Source organism: Galeopterus variegatus, unplaced genomic scaffold, assembly GCF_000696425.1.
Source record: "Galeopterus variegatus unplaced genomic scaffold, G_variegatus-3.0.2 Scaffold2346, whole genome shotgun sequence".
Taxonomy (NCBI): domain Eukaryota; kingdom Metazoa; phylum Chordata; class Mammalia; order Dermoptera; family Cynocephalidae; genus Galeopterus; species Galeopterus variegatus.
The window spans coordinates 132,384-153,798 of record NW_007728457.1 but is presented as its reverse complement, the minus strand read 5'-3'; the positions used below and the strand labels follow the sequence as shown (position 1 = coordinate 153,798).

The window sequence follows — 21,415 nt, the reverse complement described above, 5'->3', positions numbered from 1 at the left end:
GCGAGCCCGCGCGGGGCGGACGTGGGGCGGGCTCAGGCGGCGGCGAGCAGCCGAGCGGCGGACGCGCTGCCCAGCGTGCGAGCCCGGCTCCGGCTCGAGGCCTCGGAAGCCTCGCGCACCCCGGTGCGCCGTCCCCAGAGCCAGTCCTCGCCGGGCCAGCAGCAGGATGTGCGCGGCGCCGCGCCCCGGGCTCTGAGACAGCCTCTGACACCTTCGCATTCATTGCCTTCCTCGGGGCTTCTCGGCTGTTACTACATCGATGTGACCCCCTCCCTTTGGGGAATGATGGGGATCTTTTTGGCGTCTGTTGGATTTGTTTTCTTTTCTGTTTTATATGTGCAACAAGGGCTTTCTTCTCAAGGTAAGTCTGTGCTCAATGGCAAACACATTTGCTTGAGCTAGAGAGAGAGAATGTGTGTGTGTGTGTGCGTGTGTGTGTGTGTGTGTGTGTTCCCTACGTTCAAAGAATGGACAGGCAGATGTACTGAGATTCCTAGCAAAGTGACAGTGGGTTTAAATTATATGAATACCGTTCTGTCTGGAATTTTTCTTTAAAGTTTATTAAATTGTAGGCAAGCTAGGCTTGGGGAAAAAAATCTAGTTGGTGCCTGACAATGAGGTGTGTTCCTCGATGAGCACAAACACAGAGGTGTGTGTGTGTGTGTGTGTGTGTGTGTGCATACACTTTCCATCTGTGTGCATGCACAGGGCAGCCACTCATGCATACATAAGCATCACAAACAAACACTGAGCAGGATATGGGCGACTTTCCACTGCCGGTCCTCCTTCCCTGGGTGGGCAGACTGGGTTTGGAGTCCCCCTTTTCTGGGTCCATGTGGCTTCGTTTGCATGTGTGTTTATCAAAGGAGAGATTCCTCTGAGGGCCCGTTGAAAAGGCACGACTTGCATTGCAAGCAGCGGCAGCCTGCTCAATCCAGTTGTTCAGGACTTCGCAGGCTGCAGTGGTCGTTTCAGCACCAGGAACAGATCACATCTCTGCTGCCAGAAGACTGCATCACTTCTGCAAGCAGAAATACCACACTCCTCCCTCCAGCTTGAACAGAAAAGTCCTTTTCAGATCGGAACCCCTCTTTAATAGCTCCCATTTCCTTTAAGCATAAATACAGTTCCATTTCACTAGAGATCATGTTGGTATTTCACAAAATTTTGAAAAGAGATTCTGATAGTCTCTCTATAAAAAGTGGGGGAAAGTGTATCCACCCTAAATCCTTCCTGAAGTCCCTCAATCCTCCTCTCCATAAGTGTGCATGGTGGCTGTGCACTTCCACCAGCCAAGACTACTTTTAGGGAACCATCTGCTCTTTGCAAAGTGCCCCTTAGATAAGACAAGAACGATCATGTTGTTAACAAGGTAAGAGCATTCCATGTTCAAGAAATGTCTTTAGGAGGAAGGAAACATTTTATTTTCATGAGTTTCATCCTGGCTCCATGAATACTGTAAACTAGCAGTGTCGAGACTGGTAATGAAAAGGCTTGGGGGGGGGGGTAAAACTCTGTAGTGACTTCAAATAATCATTAATCTAAACTGATGTGTGATTGTTACATCCCAAGATGTATGGCAATTTACAATACAATGGCTTGATAGGAATAACTAACGGTTAATTTGGAGAGAAAGAAATATGCACAGCCTAGAATGCGTGCAACTTGTGTCACTGCGGCTGCTAATAACTGTCCTGATTCATCAGGAATATGCATTTTGACAGATAATCATGATCCACTCTTATGTGAAATATCCGGTTAGTCATAGATTGTTTAGAAACTTAAAGGCAAGAGGCTCCCCTCGTATATCAATTTGACAGACTGTCTAAATTGTCCCTCAGCGAATCGCTCAGTAAGTTTTGCAGAATACTGCAATCTGACGAGAGGTATTTTGATCTAACTGTGGGCAGCTTGGCCAAGAGAGAGAGTTATTGGCAGGCTTGTTAACTAACCTTCCCGTTATCTGGACTTGATCAACAACAGAGTGATTTAGGCATGATACCAAAAATAAGACAGGAAAGAGGCGAAGGAAGGGCACTGGGGAACCAGGCAAAGTAGGGGATGTCCTGCAGGGATTTTGTTGTTTTTTTCTTTTAAGTCCAAGAAAAACGTAGCGAGCTTTCAAGGAAGGAGACGCTGGCAAGACTGGTGTAGATATTCCAATAGGAATATCTGTTACTGTTTTGCAGCAAAATTTACCGAGTTTCCGCGGAACGTGACGGCGACCGAGGGGCAGAATGTGGAGATGTCCTGCGCCTTCCAGAGCGGCTCCGCTTCGGTGTACCTGGAAATCCAGTGGTGGTTCCTGCGGGGACCCGAGGACCTGGAGCCCGGGGCCGAGGTGGCTGGCGCGCAGGTAGCAGAGTCCCTGTCGCCCGCAAAGCCCCCTGCGTCTGTCCCACTCACTCATCTGGTCCCCTGGGTGTCCCGCCAGGGCCCCGGGCCCAAGATGGTGCCTGGGCTCCCCAGGGAGCCTCCAGGCTCTTTTGCGGTGAACGACGCCCAGGGACGCCAGTGAGTGAGCAGGACGTGTCCTGGAGGCGCTGAGCTAAAACCTAAGAGGAAGTCTGGGGTCAAGGGTTTCCCGGTTAAAACTGGGAATAGCCTCCTCCCCTGGGTGTGCGTCATTGCTAAGATGCCCAGGACGGCACCGCGGTGTTGATGCATCCCGGGATATTCACATTCGCTGTCCCATTTCCCGGATGGTGGGGCGACGGAGGGGGATCTCGGAGGTCTCCGTCCCCTCCCCCCACGGCCCGTAGAGAGAGAGAGAGAAGTGGGCAGAGGGAGGGAGGGGACAGGAGGTGGGGGCCCAGAGAGAAGAGGTGGCGGGGCCAGCCGGGGAGAGAGGGAGGCAGTGTGTAGAAGAGACCCTGGGCGGGACACACGGCGGCCCAGGCAGAGACGCAGGAGCTCGTCCCCGAAACCTTCCGCCCACCCGCGTCGGTCCTGACCCTGCCGGGGTCCGCGCTCCCACCCCGATGGGACCGCCAGCGACACCCGACCCGCCTCCCGGGAGCGGCCGGGACCAGATCACCCCAACTAAAGCTTTTCAGCGCGACCACGAGGGCTGGGCGCGACTCGAGGGTCCCGGCGAGCGCGAGCGTGTGCCTTCTCGTCCCGCAGGTGGAGCTCTTACCCGACAGAGACCCGGACAACGACGGGACCAAGATCAGCGTGAGTGTCACGGGACGGGCGGCAGGGGGCGCGCGCTGAGTCGGCGGCCTGCGGGGCCAGGCGACGTCGGTCAACACGCGTCAGTTCTTAAAGCTTCTCAAATGACTCCCGGAAAAGGGCAGTTTTGCAAACGCAGGACGAGAGCCAGGTGTCTCTTTTTACCTCATTAGGTGAATAAAAATGGAAGCAAATTGAGAGACCATAAATAAAATTATATATTTTAAACATGTAAATAGTTAAACAATTACCTAGAGAGTCATTTTGCCATCCAAAGAGGTTGCGTGACATTTTTTTCTTCTTGCTCCTTGTAACAGTTACATAACTGTAAGTAGAAAGGGCCGCGATGCTCACAGCTTTTCAAAGTTATAGAAATAATTATCGCTTAATAGAAAGTAAAACACTAACACACAAAATCATCCTAGGGAGAGAAATTAAAGCATCCAATGGCATGTTGAAATTGCAATGAAATAAAACAACTCAGTTTTGAGTGTCATTCATAATGCATGCGATGTATTTCTAAGGTCCATGTTCAAAATCGCATAAATATAAAAACAAAAGCCATTATCAATATAAAACCATTATTAGTGGAGGTTAACCTATTGAAAATATATAGTTGTAATTGTGAGTAAAATAAAGGGGAAAATGAAAGTCTTATTTTTTCTTTTTTTCTAAGGTCCATGTTCAAAATCGCATAAATATAAAAACAAAAGCCATTATCAATATAAAAACATTATTAGTGGAGGTTAACCTATTGAAAATATATAGTTGTAATTGTGAGTAAAATAAAGGGGAAAATGAAAGTCTTATTTTTTCTTTTCTGTACCTCAAAGGAAGCCACATAGAATCATTTACACTAATAGTATTGCTTAACTTGACAAATAGTAAAGAAGTTTTCATTGCTAGTAAGGTAACAGTTATATAATACAAAAGTAGGAAATCTGCTAGGCATAAATATATTGTTATTATCTGTTTTTAGGAATCTAAAAATTTGATGACCTGCATTTTAAAAGGGCCTTTATTTTGAATAAATGAAGTATGAACTGGTATAAGACTGAGGTTACTTTATAACTAAAAGTGTAAAAATGTATTGTACACAATCAAATTCTGTGATCGAAATGCATAATCTCAACGTGGAAAAAAATATCAAACAAAGATAAAATATAAACTAGAAACTCCAGTTTATAACTCATAAGATCACTGACTTTTGAGAATATTTCAATTTCCATTATTGTTATATCACAGAAACTTGTTTTTATACAATATTAGAAAAGCTTTATTGGTAAACTCAATTAACAATGCTTTTCTTAAATATTCTATTTTTCACATACACATATAATTAGATAGATTGCTTGTTGACTGTTTTTCACCCTTCACTCATGCCCACCTCATCTAAAGACCAGTAAAAAAAGCAGCCTCACACACCCTAACCTACGGATGCATCAAGCAGCTATATAACACAGCCTAATGCCAGTAGTTCATAAAGTCTAGCGAGTTGAAAAGAGTTCTAGATACAAGCTGAGACAGAAAGAAGTTTGCTCCCAGTTCATCCACTGTGTGACCTTGAACGTCCTGAATCAACAATTATTAATGAAGAATTCTGTCCAGCTTGTACAAAATACTGAAATGAGTTCCACCCCCTAGAGATGCAGACTTAATGTTTTTGCATTAAACCAAGTGAGAGTATTGTTTAACATTCCCCAGATGATTCTAATGTACAGTCAGCGCTACAAATCACTGACCCAAACCCATTAAGCCTCAGTTTACTCAACTGTAAAATGGGATAATAATAACATGAGGGGTCTTCCAAAAGTTGATGGAAAGATTTGTATTATCTTTTAATTCTACTTTTCCACAAACTTTTTGAAGTAACTTTTGAAAATGGTTTCATATACATTCCAAAATATATGTGAAACCATTAATGTCCATTATTTTATAATATTATTATATTTGTATGTAATTTTGCATATGCATAAATACATATTTATAGTATTGGTTCAAATGTTGAAAACTATTTGTATATGTACCCCTGTATGTAAAAAACAGATGAACACTTCTCAGTTTTTCTTAATTATTTATGGCCATTTGAAAGTGCAATGGCCATTAGAATAAGTAACATTCTGCCTCCTTCACTTCTTTTCTCTATCTTTTGAGATCAACCAAACCTTTAAATCCTGAATGTCTTATGAAATCTATTATTCTGTCAATCATGGATAACATGTGATATATATATATCAAATCTAACTATTCTTATAAAGGTGCTTATAGATATGTATATGTCATATGTTATATATAATGGAGAATTATATATTTATCTAATATTATATATATTAGATATGTGATCTTGCTATTAATCTGGAATAAAAATTATTAGGAGAAATAAGAAAGCCAATTTTAATTTTGAAAATCTGATCAGTGTATAACTGATAGATCTCATGTTCCTGTGGGGGTATATACTCTGAGTCATAAGACATCAGGTGACATTAATCTGCACCCTCGGCCTTGTCACCCCATAACTATAGGCAAGACTGAATCAATAATTTGAGAAGAAAAATATTTAATATCCAAGTCTATTTTAACAGTCTCTTTAGTAGTCATTGCAGTGTGGGCATAAAAGTACATTCTCACTTAAACTGTTATGACCAACAAAATATTTTTGTGATCTCTCAGAGCTGAGGGTTTACAGTGAAGGAGAGAGGCTGTATTAACTACGGAGTTGGCCTGCTTGGTTTGTGTTTTGTTCAACAGGGTTAAACAGGCAGAGGCCAGTCCCATGTTGGGAAAATGATAGACTTGCTACTGGAACCTGGGAGATGGGGGGCATCTGGCACTGGCTGGACTGAATTAATTATCCTCTGAGTCAGTGAATCCACTTATTAGTAGAATAGGATAAATAAGACCTTCAGATCTGACGTTAAGACAATAAAAAGCTTCTTGACTGTGACCATGAGGCCATTAAGACTTCAATTTTCCTACATTAGCAATCTCACCATAAAGAACGGGAACAAAATCACTGATGTGGCACTTTATTTTTTCACCTGGAATTTTTCAGACAGTGAAAGTCCAAGGCAATGACATCTCCCACAAGCTTCAGATTTCCAAAGTGAGGAAAAAGGATGAAGGCTTGTACGAGTGCAGGGTGACAGACGCCAATTATGGCGAGCTGCAAGAGCACAAGGCCCAGGCCTACCTGAAGGTCAACGCCAACAGCCACGCGCGGAGGATGCAGGCCTTGATTAAATTTTCCTGCAAACCATATTTAACTTGACTCATTAAAATTCAGTAACTAGCTTGGCCAAGGCCCATCTGCAGGCTGGGAGGGCTTTTTGCTTCCTGACTGGCTGCATGAGGGTTCACTTGCAACTGCTGGATCCTCTGTAATTGTGGAGACATAAAGCAGACTTTGTCAATGTTCTAAGTTCTTATCTCAAATGACGTCATGGTCCTTGGGATTTCAGGAAGCTACCATGGGAACAGCTTCCTGGAGAGGTGACCAAAGGGTTGAGGGGTTGCTGGAAAGACTCCACTTTGTTGGCCAGAGTAACACACACCCTAAAAGAGAAAGGAAGGGCAAGGGCCCTTTTCCCGAGGCACATGTCTGCCACTGAGAGTCTGACATCATCGTATAACTTCGTATAATGTATGCTATACGAAGTTATTACGCCACCTCCAGCCCGCGGGCGGCCGCCGAAGTCCCCAGACAGAGTCCACACTCAGGTATGGAAACCCGCTTTGAGCCTTTCGTTTAACCACCCACAAGCCCTCCCCCGGAAGATCAGTGGAATAGAGCAGACAGATTCGTGCGTGGGGGCTGGGCAGGTGGAGACCTAGTTCAGCGGGGATTGGGAGGGGTCCTCGGGAGCACGGGCGCTGCCACCCCCCCGGGGACCCAGAGCTGCCTCTGCTGCTGCGATCTTCCTGTGTGCACACACTGTGAGGACAGTATGCCACGCAGCGGTGGTTACATTGCAAATGCATGTCCATTTTCTCTGCAGATTATGTATCGATAATAACCCAATTTAAGAGCTTTCACTTAATCAAAATGCAAAGGAAAGAGACAGGCCATAGCATCTGCGTTGTGAGCGAGCTGTAGCTGTGAGCGGGACTCTTGCAGGGCCCTGGATTTGCAGGGGAGCGCCCGAGGGCTGCGGTGCAGTGGTGGCGGCAGCGGGAGGAGGTGGGGGTGCGCAGTAGGCGGCGCGGGCGTGAGTCCCACCTGTCCACGCGCCCTCCCGAGTGAGAGGCTTAGTCACACGGTCCCCAGCCGGCTGTGCAAGTTAGAGCTGTTCTGCATGGCCTCAATTTACGCAACCGTTCGGCCAGTGGAGACCCACTGAGTCTTAACCTGGATGTGAGAGAAAGCTTCCCGGAGTCAGTAGCGCCCTATACCACCTCGCCTGACTTTCCCAAACGCCTGGCCATGAAGCGAGCACAAAAATACTGAATTTATGCTTCTGCAAGCTTTTCGCTTTAAATTTTATCATTGAATAATTATTGATGCTACTATGGGTAATAGAAAATGATATTGCTAATATTTAAGGTCTCTTCAGCCATTAAATTTTTAAAATCTCATCTCACATATACATATATATATATATCTCCCCTGAAATCATGATAAAATATATACTTGTTTTATATATAAATACATGTGTGTATATATACATCTCTAAACATCATATATATTCCTGTAAGTCCTCACTTGTAAACAATGCTTTTAAAATAACGTATGCCAACATAGGTTTTCTCCTTATGCTTTACGTCCTAGCGCATGTGATTTGTAGATTTGTAGGGTACTTGGCTTAGGGTCCAGTGAGTTTGCACCGCCTCTAAATGTAGATAAGCAATTCTCCCAGCATGCCTCGGTGGTGGCAGTTTATGTCAATCTGATGAATAGATGGCTTAGCCTCTCTGAAGCCCAATTTGTGTTTCTTATTCTCTCTTTATCACCTCTTCTGTTTCCCAAATTAAAGGACAAAACCAACATAGCTAGAATATGTGTGTCTATGGATACACACACACACACACAAACACACACACACACACCTTAGTTACAATTTTGTAACCATCATTTGACAAGGATTTAAAGTCTTTGGAGGTTTGCCCCGTCTTCCTTCACACAATCAAGAGAAGCCAGACACTACATGCAAAGTCACAGAGCAGCCTCAGCAAACAATTTACAACCTGATTAGTGAGAACTCCAAATGAGGACGTGAAATTATTAGCCTACTTAGAATATTCCAAGCTGGATATCATAAATTTGTTCTGTGGAATAAAGTCAAAAGTATTATCTATTCCAAATAAAAGATTCTAAGTATAGACTGAAGTGTTCTATCTCTTTCTAGAATATTTTCTTAACTTTTTGGATTAAATTACGTACTCTAAAAAAATATCTCTGTATTTTATTTTAATACGCCTTTCTTAGCACTGTGATTGGACCTAAATAATAAATTCTAGATATCTTGTAACAATTCTCAAATAAAAATTTCTTTTCATTCTTCATCCCATTACCAGCCTTGCTCTTAGGTACAAAATTGCTTATTCCAGAGTTCAGAGAGAGATGAGAGGAGAAATGCTGACTCATGGCAGCCTATATTTATTAAAAAGCCTTTTTCACAAAAATTATCTGCTTGTAGCAAAGACTAATCTGAAATATTTCAAAATAATTGATTTCTATTTTTTTACAAGAGAGTACTGGAAAACATTTGATGTACTTTTACCAACACTTTCTAATTTCTATTTCACAAGTTAGGGAGGCCCAGCCACCCATTCTACTTACATGTTAGTTTCCTGCTTGCACAATTATTGTATAGGGTGCAGTATCTGCGGTAGATATTTATATATTATATTTACTGTAATACCCACTTCCTGATTTATAATTTTGCTTTACAATTTTTAGATTATATTTAAATAAAGTTTATTTCAATATCCATGTTTCATTCATTCACCTCCTATCCCTTCAGGGAACTCCTATGCCAGGCATAGGGACTGAAAACTGCAAGACACATTTTCTCTCCCTAAGGAATTTATATGTTAGTGTGTGAGAAAACAAAACATTTGTGAATTTCATTTATCTTGCTTTTTCTTTTGTTATCCTATTTATGGTAAGACATGATAAAGGCACAAAAATTAAAATCTTAGTTTTACAGGCCAAGAGCTATTAGCCTTTTATTTTTTATTTGATACAAACAGGCATGCTTCATCTGTGGTATATAACATGCTAATATCAACCTGTGTTACAAATTCCTGGTCTATTTGGCCTTTTATTTTTACCATAATCTATGACTTAGTTGACTAAATTAGTTGACTGAAACATTCCACTCTTAATTTGTACTATCTTTCTGTCAAAGAGTTTCTGTGTCTCTATGAAGGAAAAGTATTAGCTGAAAATAACTTTATAAAAAAATGTTCAAATTGTCACAATTAATTTAACCAGCTTTTCTAAAGCAGAAATTTCCAATGAAAAAGAAGATGGAAAAGATAGTCTATTACCATACCACAAGATAAGTGGAGATTTAACCATTATTTAATACGGCTAGTCTCATTTTTCCAAAAGTCAGTGAGCTGTTCCCCTCCTGCTTAAAACTTTGTTTATCTTCATGAATTCTTTCATAAATTATAAATACATTATAAATTCTTCACGTTTTAGATTATTTTAATACTTCCTTCATTCTATGACCAAAAACTAGAACTAAATACTGAAAAAAGGGTTAGGCGAACACATGCACAGAATTAGGCGAACACATGCACAGAATTTGGCTGTTACGATCCCTCCAGTTTCCCATATCCAACGTTTTGGACCCCTGTCCAGCTTTGAAGTACCCATGACCAGCGCTGTTCATATCAGATACATCACCCTCCCCGTTTTGTTGTTGTTGTTGTTGTTGTTTCTCTATTTACAAAAAGTATAAAAAGGAAGAGAAAATGGCAATACCTGTGATGTACAGGGAAAGCAATGCATGGAATTAGAGGTTGAAGAAACGTTGTCTAGATGCTCTGAGAGGGGGGGCGTCCCAATTCCAGCTGTGGAATCAGGGAGGGCACTCTGGAAGAAGGGACTTGAACAACGGGGAGAGTTTGTACAAGCAGAGATGGAAAAGAAGGACCTTTCAGAGAGGACGGTGGACTCAGATAGAGCTGGACGTGGGAAATGACAGGATCCCTCCCAGGATGGAGAAGCGCTTCAGCTCCCCACCGCACCCCGTCCCTCCATGCACTGAACCTCCCCGCTTGTTGCTTCCTGCCTCGTTCAGTTCCTCCAGAGACGCCTCTCCCAGTGCCGCCTTTGTTGTCTCTGTCACCGTTCTCTTGCACTGATCCCCCTCACAGGCAGGCACATCAAACTGTGGAACAGCTTGCTGCTCCTGCGCCCCGCCACGCCGGCCCGGCCAGGCTACTGCAGGGTGCACGCTGCTGCCGCCGGCCGCCGCCAGGGGCGCTCCTTTCGGCCCCCAGAGGCCTCCCTCCCTGGCCACCGCCCCTGCCAATACTCTCTGCTAGTCACCGGCGTCTCCTGAACTCCAGTGCCCGTCTTCTGTCGTCTCCTTCTAGCACATGTCCCCATCGCTCCTTCTCTCCTGTCTTCTCCGGCTGGTTTCCTAGCATTCTCCCCTCTCATTTGTTGACTTACCTTTTTAAAATTCCTCTCTTAAATGTAGTGGTTTTTCCCCATTGCCAACTCCCTGATCTTCTCATTCATTTCCGGGCTGTTGACTGCTTATTTTCCTTAGAAAACTTTTCCATTCACGTTTCTATTTCTGATTTCTTTCTGGAGATCCAGACTTGGCTTCGTTGTTGTCCCCAGAACACCTCCACATGTGTGTACTACAAGCACTGTGACTGCACCTTGTTGACACTCCACTAACTGAGATGGGGACCCTATTTCCTTCCCCTTGACAGTGGGCTGGTCTGTGGCCACTTGACCAAGAAGTTCTGAAGAAGTGAAGTTTTGCCAGTGCCACACCTCATCTTCAAGGGGACTGGCAGCTTTTGCTGCCACCTCCTGGGAGCCGACCACCATATAACAAGTGCAGCTGCCTGGGGACCACCTTACCAAGTGAAGCCCAAACAGGCACGGGACATGTGAGTTAGGAAAACGCCTTGGATATCCAACCTACGCAGCCCCAGCTGCTACCTCATTGCATCCCAAGAAAGCCCTGTCCAGCTGAGCCCAGACCATACACCAGAGCAAGAGACGATAATCAATTGTCCTTTGAGGACATGGAGTTTCAGGGTGGTTTGCATCACAACAATAGATACACAGATCAGGCACCTAAAACTCAAATATTTAAAACTGATCTATTACCTTAGCTTTCTCACCAGAAAGAAGCATTCTTCCTTTTGTATTCCCAAACTCTTAATATCATCACAACCACGGGTCTTGAGAAAACCTTGAAAACGTCCTCATTTTTTCTGTTTGTTGGTTGCCACACTAAATTAGTCATTCAGTCCCAGTAATCGTCTCCCTAAAACATCCTTGAAAAATCACCTCTTCTGTTCCACCAACACTGATTTCGTCCTCAGCACAGTCTCTCTTCACTTTCCCCATCTATTCTGATAGCTCCTAATAGTTTATCTGCCTTAATACAAGGAACATATCACAACAGGACATGAAACATCCTTGAAAAATCACCTCTTCTGTTCCACCAACACTGATTTCGTCCTCAGCACAGTCTCTCTTCACTTTCCCCATGTATTCTGATAGCTCCTAATAGTTTATCTGCCTTAATACAAGGAACATATCACAACAGGACATGTATTAAATCATTACTATTTCCAAGGTACCACCACTAATTTTTTCAGTCTGATTTCCAGCCCTGTTTTTTCTGAGTTCCTCATCTTCACACTTAATCTCCCTGCTTGGTATTTCCTGCACATTTTTAGGTACTTTTTACCTCTATGACTTTGCAAATGCTGCTTTCTCTCCATGGGTCTTTCCTTTCCCTATTTGCTGAGTCCCTACTCAAATGCAAATTTCTGTATAGAGCTTTCTCCTGTTCTCTTACTCAGAATTGGTTGTTGCCTTATCCAGGTTGTTAAATTTTCTTTGAAGTCCTTATTATTCCTTGTATTTTAGTAATTCCCTCCTTTTAAAAAGGGCTCAAAGTCCCACATTCTTGGAAACCTCAGAATGTCTTAGGCAAAAACCATGATGCTTGATCACCCTAACTAGAACTTCTTGGCTACAAATATGACACTTTGCATTCACACTCCTCTAAGTGCCCAGAACAGGTGTAGCTCATGCTTTTATCTTCTTTTTCATTTAATTATGTTTTCATAACCTGGCTATTATTTTACAAAACTGATCAAGGCTCCAAAACTGGGTTTCTCAAAGTGAGTAGTGCAGATTTATGCCAGACTCACGAGGGAGCTTGTTAAAAATTTTTCTTTCAGGAACCCACCCAGCACCTACTGGATCAGAATCTCTGAGTGTAGAACCAGAGATGGGCATTTTTGTGCTCAGTAAATTACAAGCATTAGCTTTAAAAAGTTTTCCTAGTTGAGAAAAAAATGTTTTCTGTCACTTACTGTGAGATATGTTCATTTATGTGTGTGTGCATGTCTGTGTCGTGCTGCAAAATACTTTTCTAGAGACTGTTCTTTTACTATTATTTTTCCCAGTGTTGGGCTATACTTTGGTGAAACTGTTCTCTTCACTCCTGTCATCAACAGCTGGTATTTGTAAGAAAACTGGCCATGGTTAAGGTTGTAGTTGTGTCTCCACGTGTGGAGTCTGTAGTTGCCCGGCAGGAATGCTGATTCTATGAACTCCAAAGTATGATTCTTGTGTTTTCACCATGACATGAACCTGAGTGTTGAGAGGCAGCTGCTGCTACAGCTGCCAGAAGCCAAGAGCTCACTGAGAGGCCCCTCTGTGGCTGATAAACACGGCAGCTTTCCAAAAGTGGCCACATTCAGCAGGAATGATCTTAAAACAGAATTTCAAAGCTGTTTCCAGGAGGGAGATGAGGAGCTGAGGGCTTTGCAGGGAGATCATTTCCCTGGTTTAATACATGAGTGAATGGTGTGCAGATTTGATGTAGACAGCCAATCATATAATTCAGACCTTGAAGTTGATTTTGTTTAAATAATCCAACTTGGCTGTTTACACAGGTTAAATTAATTTGATCATTGTAATTCTGTCAGTGAAATGACTACTATGTAAATCAAGTGTCTATGAATAAGATGAAAAATAGATTTAAGTCAATGATTCAGATAACATAGGACAAGGAATCTGCTAGAACTGTGTTTGAACCAGAATTATGTAGCTTACGCATCTATACTGATTAAATTTTCCTGCAAACCATATTTAACTTGACTCATTAAAATTCAGTAACTAGCTTGGCCAAGGCCCATCTGCAGGCTGGGAGGGCTTTTTGCTTCCTGACTGGCTGCATGAGGGTTCACTTGCAACTGCTGGATCCTCTGTAATTGTGGAGACATAAAGCAGACTTTGTCAATGTTCTAAGTTCTTATCTCAAATGACGTCATGGTCCTTGGGATTTCAGGAAGCTACCATGGGAACAGCTTCCTGGAGAGGTGACCAAAGGGTTGAGGGGTTGCTGGAAAGACTCCACTTTGTTGGCCAGAGTAACACACACCCTAAAAGAGAAAGGAAGGGCAAGGGCCCTTTTCCCGAGGCACATGTCTGCCACTGAGAGTCTGACATCAGTGCATTCATTGCAGCAAAGGAGCATAAAGGAACAGGGAGAGACCCCTCGGTCCTTCTGCTCAGCCTCTGCCTGTTCCGCAGTTAGAGAGGAAAGCAGGTGGTATCTTGCTCCATCACACATAGCTGTGTGTGTCTGTCTCCTCACTTCTCCAATGAGAGCTACAGTGCAATCCTCACAGAATTTTGAGGATCAAGTGAAATTGTATTTGTACAGGGCTTGGCACTTAATGAACACTCAATAAATGGTAACTAGTTGCTGTATCACTATGACGATTACTGCATGTGCTTTTATATTATTATTACTATTATTAGCAGCAGCAGTAATGAAGTGATAGGAGCAAATGGTCTACACCACCTGGTTCCAGAGCAAATGTTTTCCTCGCTGGGTGTGTGGAGGTTCGGACTCAGGGAAAGAAGACTGGGTCTTCAGCTTATGTCTCGCTATTTATAATTTCAGGGCATTGTTTTTTATTTTCTCCTGTCACATTGCCATTAATTGATGATAAATTTTCCTCTGTATACCCATAACATATTAGCCACAAGCTGTCTTGCCCAAGGTTGTAACTAGATCCTTATTGCAAAATTCAGCAAAATTCAAGAGGATTTTTAAGAATTTAGACTGTATGACCTGAATAAACAACATGTATTTGGAAGCCATAATTATACAAACTGGCTGTTCTCTTAATTAAATTCAAGCTTTCAAAAAAGAATTTTTAAAGTCACAAAGTAATTAGAGATACATCTAAAGACATAAACAAGTAAGAATATTTTTAATGCCTTAAATTAAGAGAAATAAAATGGGAGTAGAAGCCAATGATGAAAATGTCACAGTTTGTGATACCAGATAGATGCAGATTTGATTCCTAGATTCACTGTGCACCAGCCTGTCACTCTGAATGAGCTGCTCGCCAAATCTCTTTGAACCTCAGAGTCCTTATTTATAAACTGATATGATAATATTGATCCTCCAGGGTCATTTTCAGCATTTAGAGAGATAATGGATTTTAAACATCATTTTACATCAGAATAAACCTAGCACATGAGTGAGCTCAGCTACTGTTTATTCTCTTCCTCTTTACTTACCAGATATGAAAATACATTATTAAATAACTATGATTTAAAAGGATAATAAAGAAACATAGATATGAATAGAGATTAAAGGAAATAAAAAGAAGATTGGACAGCTCTAAAATTCTATAAAATAGTATAATAGCTGATGAATTAAAAACACAACAATTAGAGGAGGATTTATTTAATTAATAAATGCCAAAAGGAGACATATTATCACAATTTACAATATATATCCAAATGAACTCTGATTAAAGAGCTAAGCAGAAAAGAAAAATCAAGTATAGGAAGATTAGCATAAATTCCAAGGCCTTAGGCTTTAAGGTTTAAAGTTACAAAATAATTTAGAAATGAAAATAACATTTACTATAAATAATTTAAAACATTGGTTTAAGCAAATCGAATTTAAAAACTGAAACAAGAGAAAAGGATATTTTTGTGTCTAATTCTTAGGAAAAGAAGTAAAAATGTCAATATTTATAGATGCTCTGACTATATATCCTACTCCAAATCACATAAAGATAACAGAAGTGATTATGTAATGTAAATAAAGACAAGATAACTGTACAATCTTAAGTCAATCCTCTATACAACAGCAACACCCAAATAGAAAATATTTGGGGCATAATATACAATCTTCAATAGTAGCAACAAGAAAAAGATATAATATATATAGTTTTTTTAAAGAGAATAATAAATAGGCAGTATAAATATGAAGGCCACCAGAACAGTTTATTGAAAGACTTCAATAGTAGCAACAAGAAAAAGATATAATATATATAGTTTTCTTAAAGAGAATAATAAATAGGCAGTATAAATATGAAGGCCACCAGAACAGTTTATTGAAAGAATTTAGGTTTGAATGAAAGAGCAAACATGCCATCTGTGTGGATGGCCAGTCTCAGTATTATAATATGTCGGGTTTTTCAGAAGTCTTATAGATTTCATGCAGTCCCAGTTAAAATCTCTAGTCATTTTTTTTAGTTTGACAGATATAATCTTGGCAAATATTTTTTGAATCATCAAATATCCAGGTGCAGTGAGTCAGGCTCTCTGATGCATTATCACTTGCATGGTAAATTGCTGCTTCCCTTCTGAAGGGAAACTTGGCAGGAGAGACTAGTCACAGGGCTTCAGATTGTGCCGCCTATGTGTCCCTGAAATTATACTTCTGGGAGGAAATTCCAAGGAGGTCAGTAGTGAGTCAGACACAGACCTGTGAACAGTGATGTTTATCACAGAATTTTTCATATAACTGGAAATACACAAATGACCAAATGTAGAGAAGTTACCTAGTGAATGTGCTAAAACATACAGTATTATAAGCAGCTTCTAGAAGCATGTTTTTAAGCAATGCTTAATGACATTAGAAAAGACTCAATTAGGAGCAATATAACATGAAAAAGTATAGGCTACCAAACTTTAAAGTGAAAAAATATAATATACGAAACTTCAAATTAATCTAAGCTATGTGCCTAGAAAAATAACAAGAACAAAATAGATGAAAATATACAGCAGATGTCAAGATAAAATATAATTTTAAAATTTTTATTATTTTGTTTGTATTACAACATTTGTACAATGATAATTTATTACTTTGTTATGAGAAAAATAAAAAACATTATTTAAAATTTTCCAAAGTTAAAAAGAGGCCAGTGACAGGCAGGCAGCTCATGAGACAGAAAATAAATTAGGAAACATATGAAATATATTCAACACATAAACAGAGAGAAGCAAAGTAAAGTAATGGTGTTGTGTGATAACGGAGTTCATGACAAAATTTAAAATATAATGGTACTTCAAAAAGTCTGTGGAAAAACAGGATTAAAAGATAATACTAATCTTTCCATGAACTTTTTTGAAGTACCCTATATACTTCCATGTACATGTGTGTATACATGCACATGTGTGTAATACATGTTCACATGTGTGCACAAATGTGCTGTTATGAAAGTGGCACACTCAAAAATTGCTAGTAGCATTAACATTAGGAACATTATATCTTATATCTTATTTCCCAGGGTTGGGTGGAAAATCTGACCATCAAATTGTTCTTTTTGTTTTTTAAACAAATGAGTATGATCTTGATGAACTCATATCAATGAAATACATCAAGCACATATAAAAATCCATAAATAAGATACCTTGCCCTCATCCGTCCTCTAACAGGTGTGACCCACACAGCCCCCAGTTCAAAGGGAGACAGAAGTGTAGAGCAATGTGTCCTCCTGGGAGCAAGAGGGAAATCGATGCACAGGAAGATTTATAAATAACAACTGTGCTTTACTTAATACTACTGCTTCAAAAGAGATGCTGAGAGAGCATTTTGTATGAATTCAGAATCTTTTATGTACAAAACAGACCCGATATAGGTGAAACTTGAATTAAAGCAAACTGTAAAAGCTAGGAGTTAAGATTTCTCATTCCATGTAGCTGACAAATATGAAGCTATTGAGAAAATAAAAAATATCAAAGATGAAATTAAATTAAGCAATTCTGTTATATTCACAGACATAAACATTTTAATGAAGATGAGATAATGTCATCGGATACTCTAATTTCAAAATATAAAGCTATCAACCACTTTGCAATGAGGGGTCTATTATGAGATCAGCTTTTTTTTTTTTTTTTTTTTTTTCCTTTTTGAGACCAGCCGCACCGTGCTCAGCCAGTGAGTGCTGTGAGCACACCGGTCATCCCTATATAGGATCCGAACCCCCGGCGGGAGCGCTGCTGCGCACCCAGCGCCACACTCTCCCGAGTGCGCCACAGGCTCGGCCAGAGATCAGCTTTTTTATTGCTTTAATGTCTTATGTTATAGACACATCCTCTGCAGCATCTTCTTCAGCCATTTATAAAATGATTTATTTTTAATTTTTCTGATTAAACAAATTTATATGCTGTGAAAGCAATTTTCACACTTGTAGCTTTGTGAATCGTTAATTTGAAAATGCTACATTTAGGGAGCAAGCAGCAGAATCACAACCACTAAATAGAAAAAAACCTTTAAAATGTAAAAACTCACTTTATAAGGATTTTGAACATACGAACTGTGCCTTGATGCTTTTGATGTTATTGCAGTACCTAGTACTGTACTTAGCAGGTAATTAGAAATAAATTAATGTTTAGGGATTTAAAATATGTTTTGGTTTATGTGCAGTGCAAAACACTTATGAAGATGATGGCACTGATAAGAGTGTACATGAATCTTTATGTAATTTGGTCAGTCTCTGAGAAACCACCCCAGATTGCTTTTGTAGTAATGGTCAGAGAAGGCTGGAAAATAACACCCGGACCATCCCTCATTTGTACTTATGACAACAATAATATTAACTTATTTAAAATGACATTTCATGACAAATTCTGCCTAGGAAGTTGGATGAACAGTTCCTTACAAGAGCTTACCTCTGTCCTATCATTTGCATGCCTTGATAAACAGGATATGAATTTTTAAAATCTTGCTTTAAATATTTCTAATTACTTAATGCTGATAGCTAAGAAGATCCTTTCTGTTATGAAGATAATTTATAAAACATCCTAATTCTGAAAATTTTGAAATAGCTGGATTAATAAAAAGCATAAAACTGTTGGCTCAAACTTGGAAAATATGTGGGTAAAATCAGGACATCTTCCTATGTTAAAACAAGTATATTATCTTGGGCCGGCCCAGTGGCGCACTGCTACAGTGCGCCGCTTGGGAGCACGGCGGCGCTCCCGCCGAAAGTTCGGATCCCACATACGGACTGGCCGCTCACTGGCTGAGCGAGGTGCAGGAGCAACACCGAGGGTTGCGATCCCGTTGCCGGTCCCGGTCCGGTCCAGTACGGGCGCGACACTGAGGGTTGTGATCCATTGCCGGTCACGAAAAAAAGACAAAAAGGAAAAAAAAAACAAGTATATTTTCTGAAGCTATATAGTTGATCTTTTTTTTGTCCTGTTGACATTATTCCTCAAATAATTTCTCCTTCAAAATCAAACATTACTAAACAATAAGAATTAATTTATTAATTAAGGCAGATTACTGTATTTATAAATTATGGTGTATCTTTACTTTTCAATTTATGTAAGAGGATATATGGGAATAGAAACTGCGTATCCACAGCTGTGTGTCTTTCCTTCTCTTTCTTATCCTTCGGTTTTTAAAGTCTGAGTTCCTCAGTTGCCATTTATTTTAAAATATGAGATTTTTTTCCTTCTTTGATGAGGAGTTTTTCTCTGACGGCACTGGAGATGGGGGTCTGTAACAACATGCAAAAAGAATAGGGTGAGACGAGATATTGCTTACTTTACTAGTTGGGGAGCTGTTGCTTAAATATTTAGCAGAACTGACCCCTAATTCCTCGACTCAGGTGGTGTGAAAATCCATGTCCCTGGCCTCTTAGTAGTGCACCGGCATCAGCTTCCTAATTCGGGGCAAGCCCTCCGCGCTGCTCTGGGGTAAATGCTCACTCTGGGTACACAATCCCTCACCAGGAGGCCTTCCCATGTTGATGCCAGTCGTCCTCACAATTTCCTCTATTTCATCCCCCAACCTGCATGTCTTATTTAAACCCTTAGTCAAATTCAGCATCATTCAGTATCAGCAGTGCAACAAAACCACTTCTGGAATTCCTAATATGGAATTTGTGATCATTCAAAGAGTCTGGATTAATATCTACCTTTGCATTACGAATAAAGAGTTCACTAATTAAAAATGAAAGCATACATGCAGGAAGCATACTTACACTCAGTGAGCAAATAGTTTCAAGCATATTAGCAGCATTTATTTATATAACAGTAAATGTAGTGCTAATTATAAATGACTCTTATTTATGCATTAAAACAGCTTCTAAACACATTTGGTATTAAAACTTCATTCTTTGAAAGCATTCTATTTTTTTCTACCAATTTATATTGTTCTCCCTTCTATTTTGTCAAAGCTAATCATATTTCTATATGTTTTTAATAGGCAGAATTAGGAAAATATAGAGTTTTCAGGTATGAAGAATTGCCAGATGAAATTATGATGCCAGTTAATTTGTAGCATCTCAGTTCTAAAGTCAAACAGAAACTAGATGGGGGTCTCAGCAGACCACCTCCTGGCTGAGCAAACTTGAACAAGTTGCATAACCCCTTTCAGTTCCCATCAATAAAATGATTATTGCAAACTCACGAGATCATGGCCAGAGGTAAAGCAGTAATAAGTGTTTAGAAAACATTAGCTGTTTCTGTCCTCAGCATCATTCTGTCTGCACAAGATTAGTTCCTACTTGGATGGGTGAGTTACAATAAAAACGTGGTATTTTAAAATAAACTATGGCCTTAGCAGGAGGGAGCCAGCATTACTTTTATGTGTGCAGTTATGTGCATCCTCGAGTTAACTGCAGAAGGTAGAAGCCCTAAAAGGCTACAGTGAGTGACTGGCTGTAAGCAAGAGAAGAGTCTGGAACATTCTATGTTGTATGGGGTACTGCCCGCACACCTCGTCATTTAGACCTCGTGTTCATGAGCAAGTGCACTTTTTCCTTCTCCTAGAGTAAGAGGCCTTGTAACTAGAATAGAACTGTAAGTTTGCTGACTAAAGAAAAGCAAGAAAGGAAATTTACACAGCTGCTGCGAACATGCCAGGGCACGATAAAATAGGCAACTTATGTATTAGGTCAAAATGAAGCACATTTCTTTTAAAAAATGAATTTCTGGAAGAAATTGGCACTGGATTCGTAAGAATTCTAGTGAAAAGATATTCTTCTCAAAAAATTATAGGATTAAATCATCCTATTATTTGACCTTTCCCCTTAATTAGTGATAAATATGTGCAAACCTGAATAAAAATTGCATTAAGCTAGCTCACATTTTCTCACACAGCTACTTACATTTCTTAAAGCTGGCATCTGTAATAAAAGACAGTGTGTCAAAGGCGCCATCTGTTCTGAGAGCTGTAATGGACACTCGATTCTTTTTAAGCTGGACATCTTCACAGACAAAAATTAATTTCCTGTTGGTACTTTACTAGTGGAGGATTTCCATTTTTAGGTTTGTTCATCTGATGAGCATCACTAATACTTACTTTTAAAAAGCAAAGATTCTGAAGTCAGACTGTGGAGCCACAGGGGAAAGAAATTGTTTTCTTTCTTTTACTTGCTTCTTTTGATTTCATTAGATACTCAAATCAGAAGAAAAAGAAGAGAAAAGCCTGTTAAAACTCATGCCTAGAACTGCAGACAGATACCCTGAATGGTGAATGTGTCCCATATCTAAACCAACTAAAAGTAATATTCACATGGGAAATGAATTGATCAGAAAATATTCAAAGCCAAGAGAAAATTGATATTTGGAGATCTCATAAACTTCGCATGAGATAAATTGTTTAGGTAGCTGTCTCAACTCTCCAGTTAATTACTTGAACTATACACCCTCTTCTTGTGATTTTTCCTGGTAGCCAAGAGCTCTGGTTTTATTCCCTCCCTGTCACTAACTAATAATGACACTTTGAACAATCAACAGAATCTTTCCTCCAATATTTAA

The 21,415-nt window shown here is 40.3% G+C and overlaps 1 protein-coding gene across 1 annotated transcript in view; it reads left to right on the top strand.

Moving 5' to 3' along the window:
• The first annotated feature begins 88 nt into the window (after positions 1–88).
• The window catches only part of VSTM2A (V-set and transmembrane domain containing 2A), a 28,218-nt gene continuing 6,891 nt past the window's right edge, over positions 89–21,415 (top strand). Inside the window, exons 1-6 of the mRNA XM_008581405.1 lie at positions 89–361; positions 2,190–2,356; positions 3,127–3,177; positions 6,227–6,422; positions 6,594–6,663; positions 6,830–6,891. Coding sequence (XP_008579627.1) covers positions 283–361; positions 2,190–2,356; positions 3,127–3,177; positions 6,227–6,422; positions 6,594–6,663; positions 6,830–6,891 — 625 coding nt within the window. The 5' untranslated portion in view covers positions 89–282. The remainder of the gene's footprint in view (positions 362–2,189; positions 2,357–3,126; positions 3,178–6,226; positions 6,423–6,593; positions 6,664–6,829; positions 6,892–21,415) is intronic.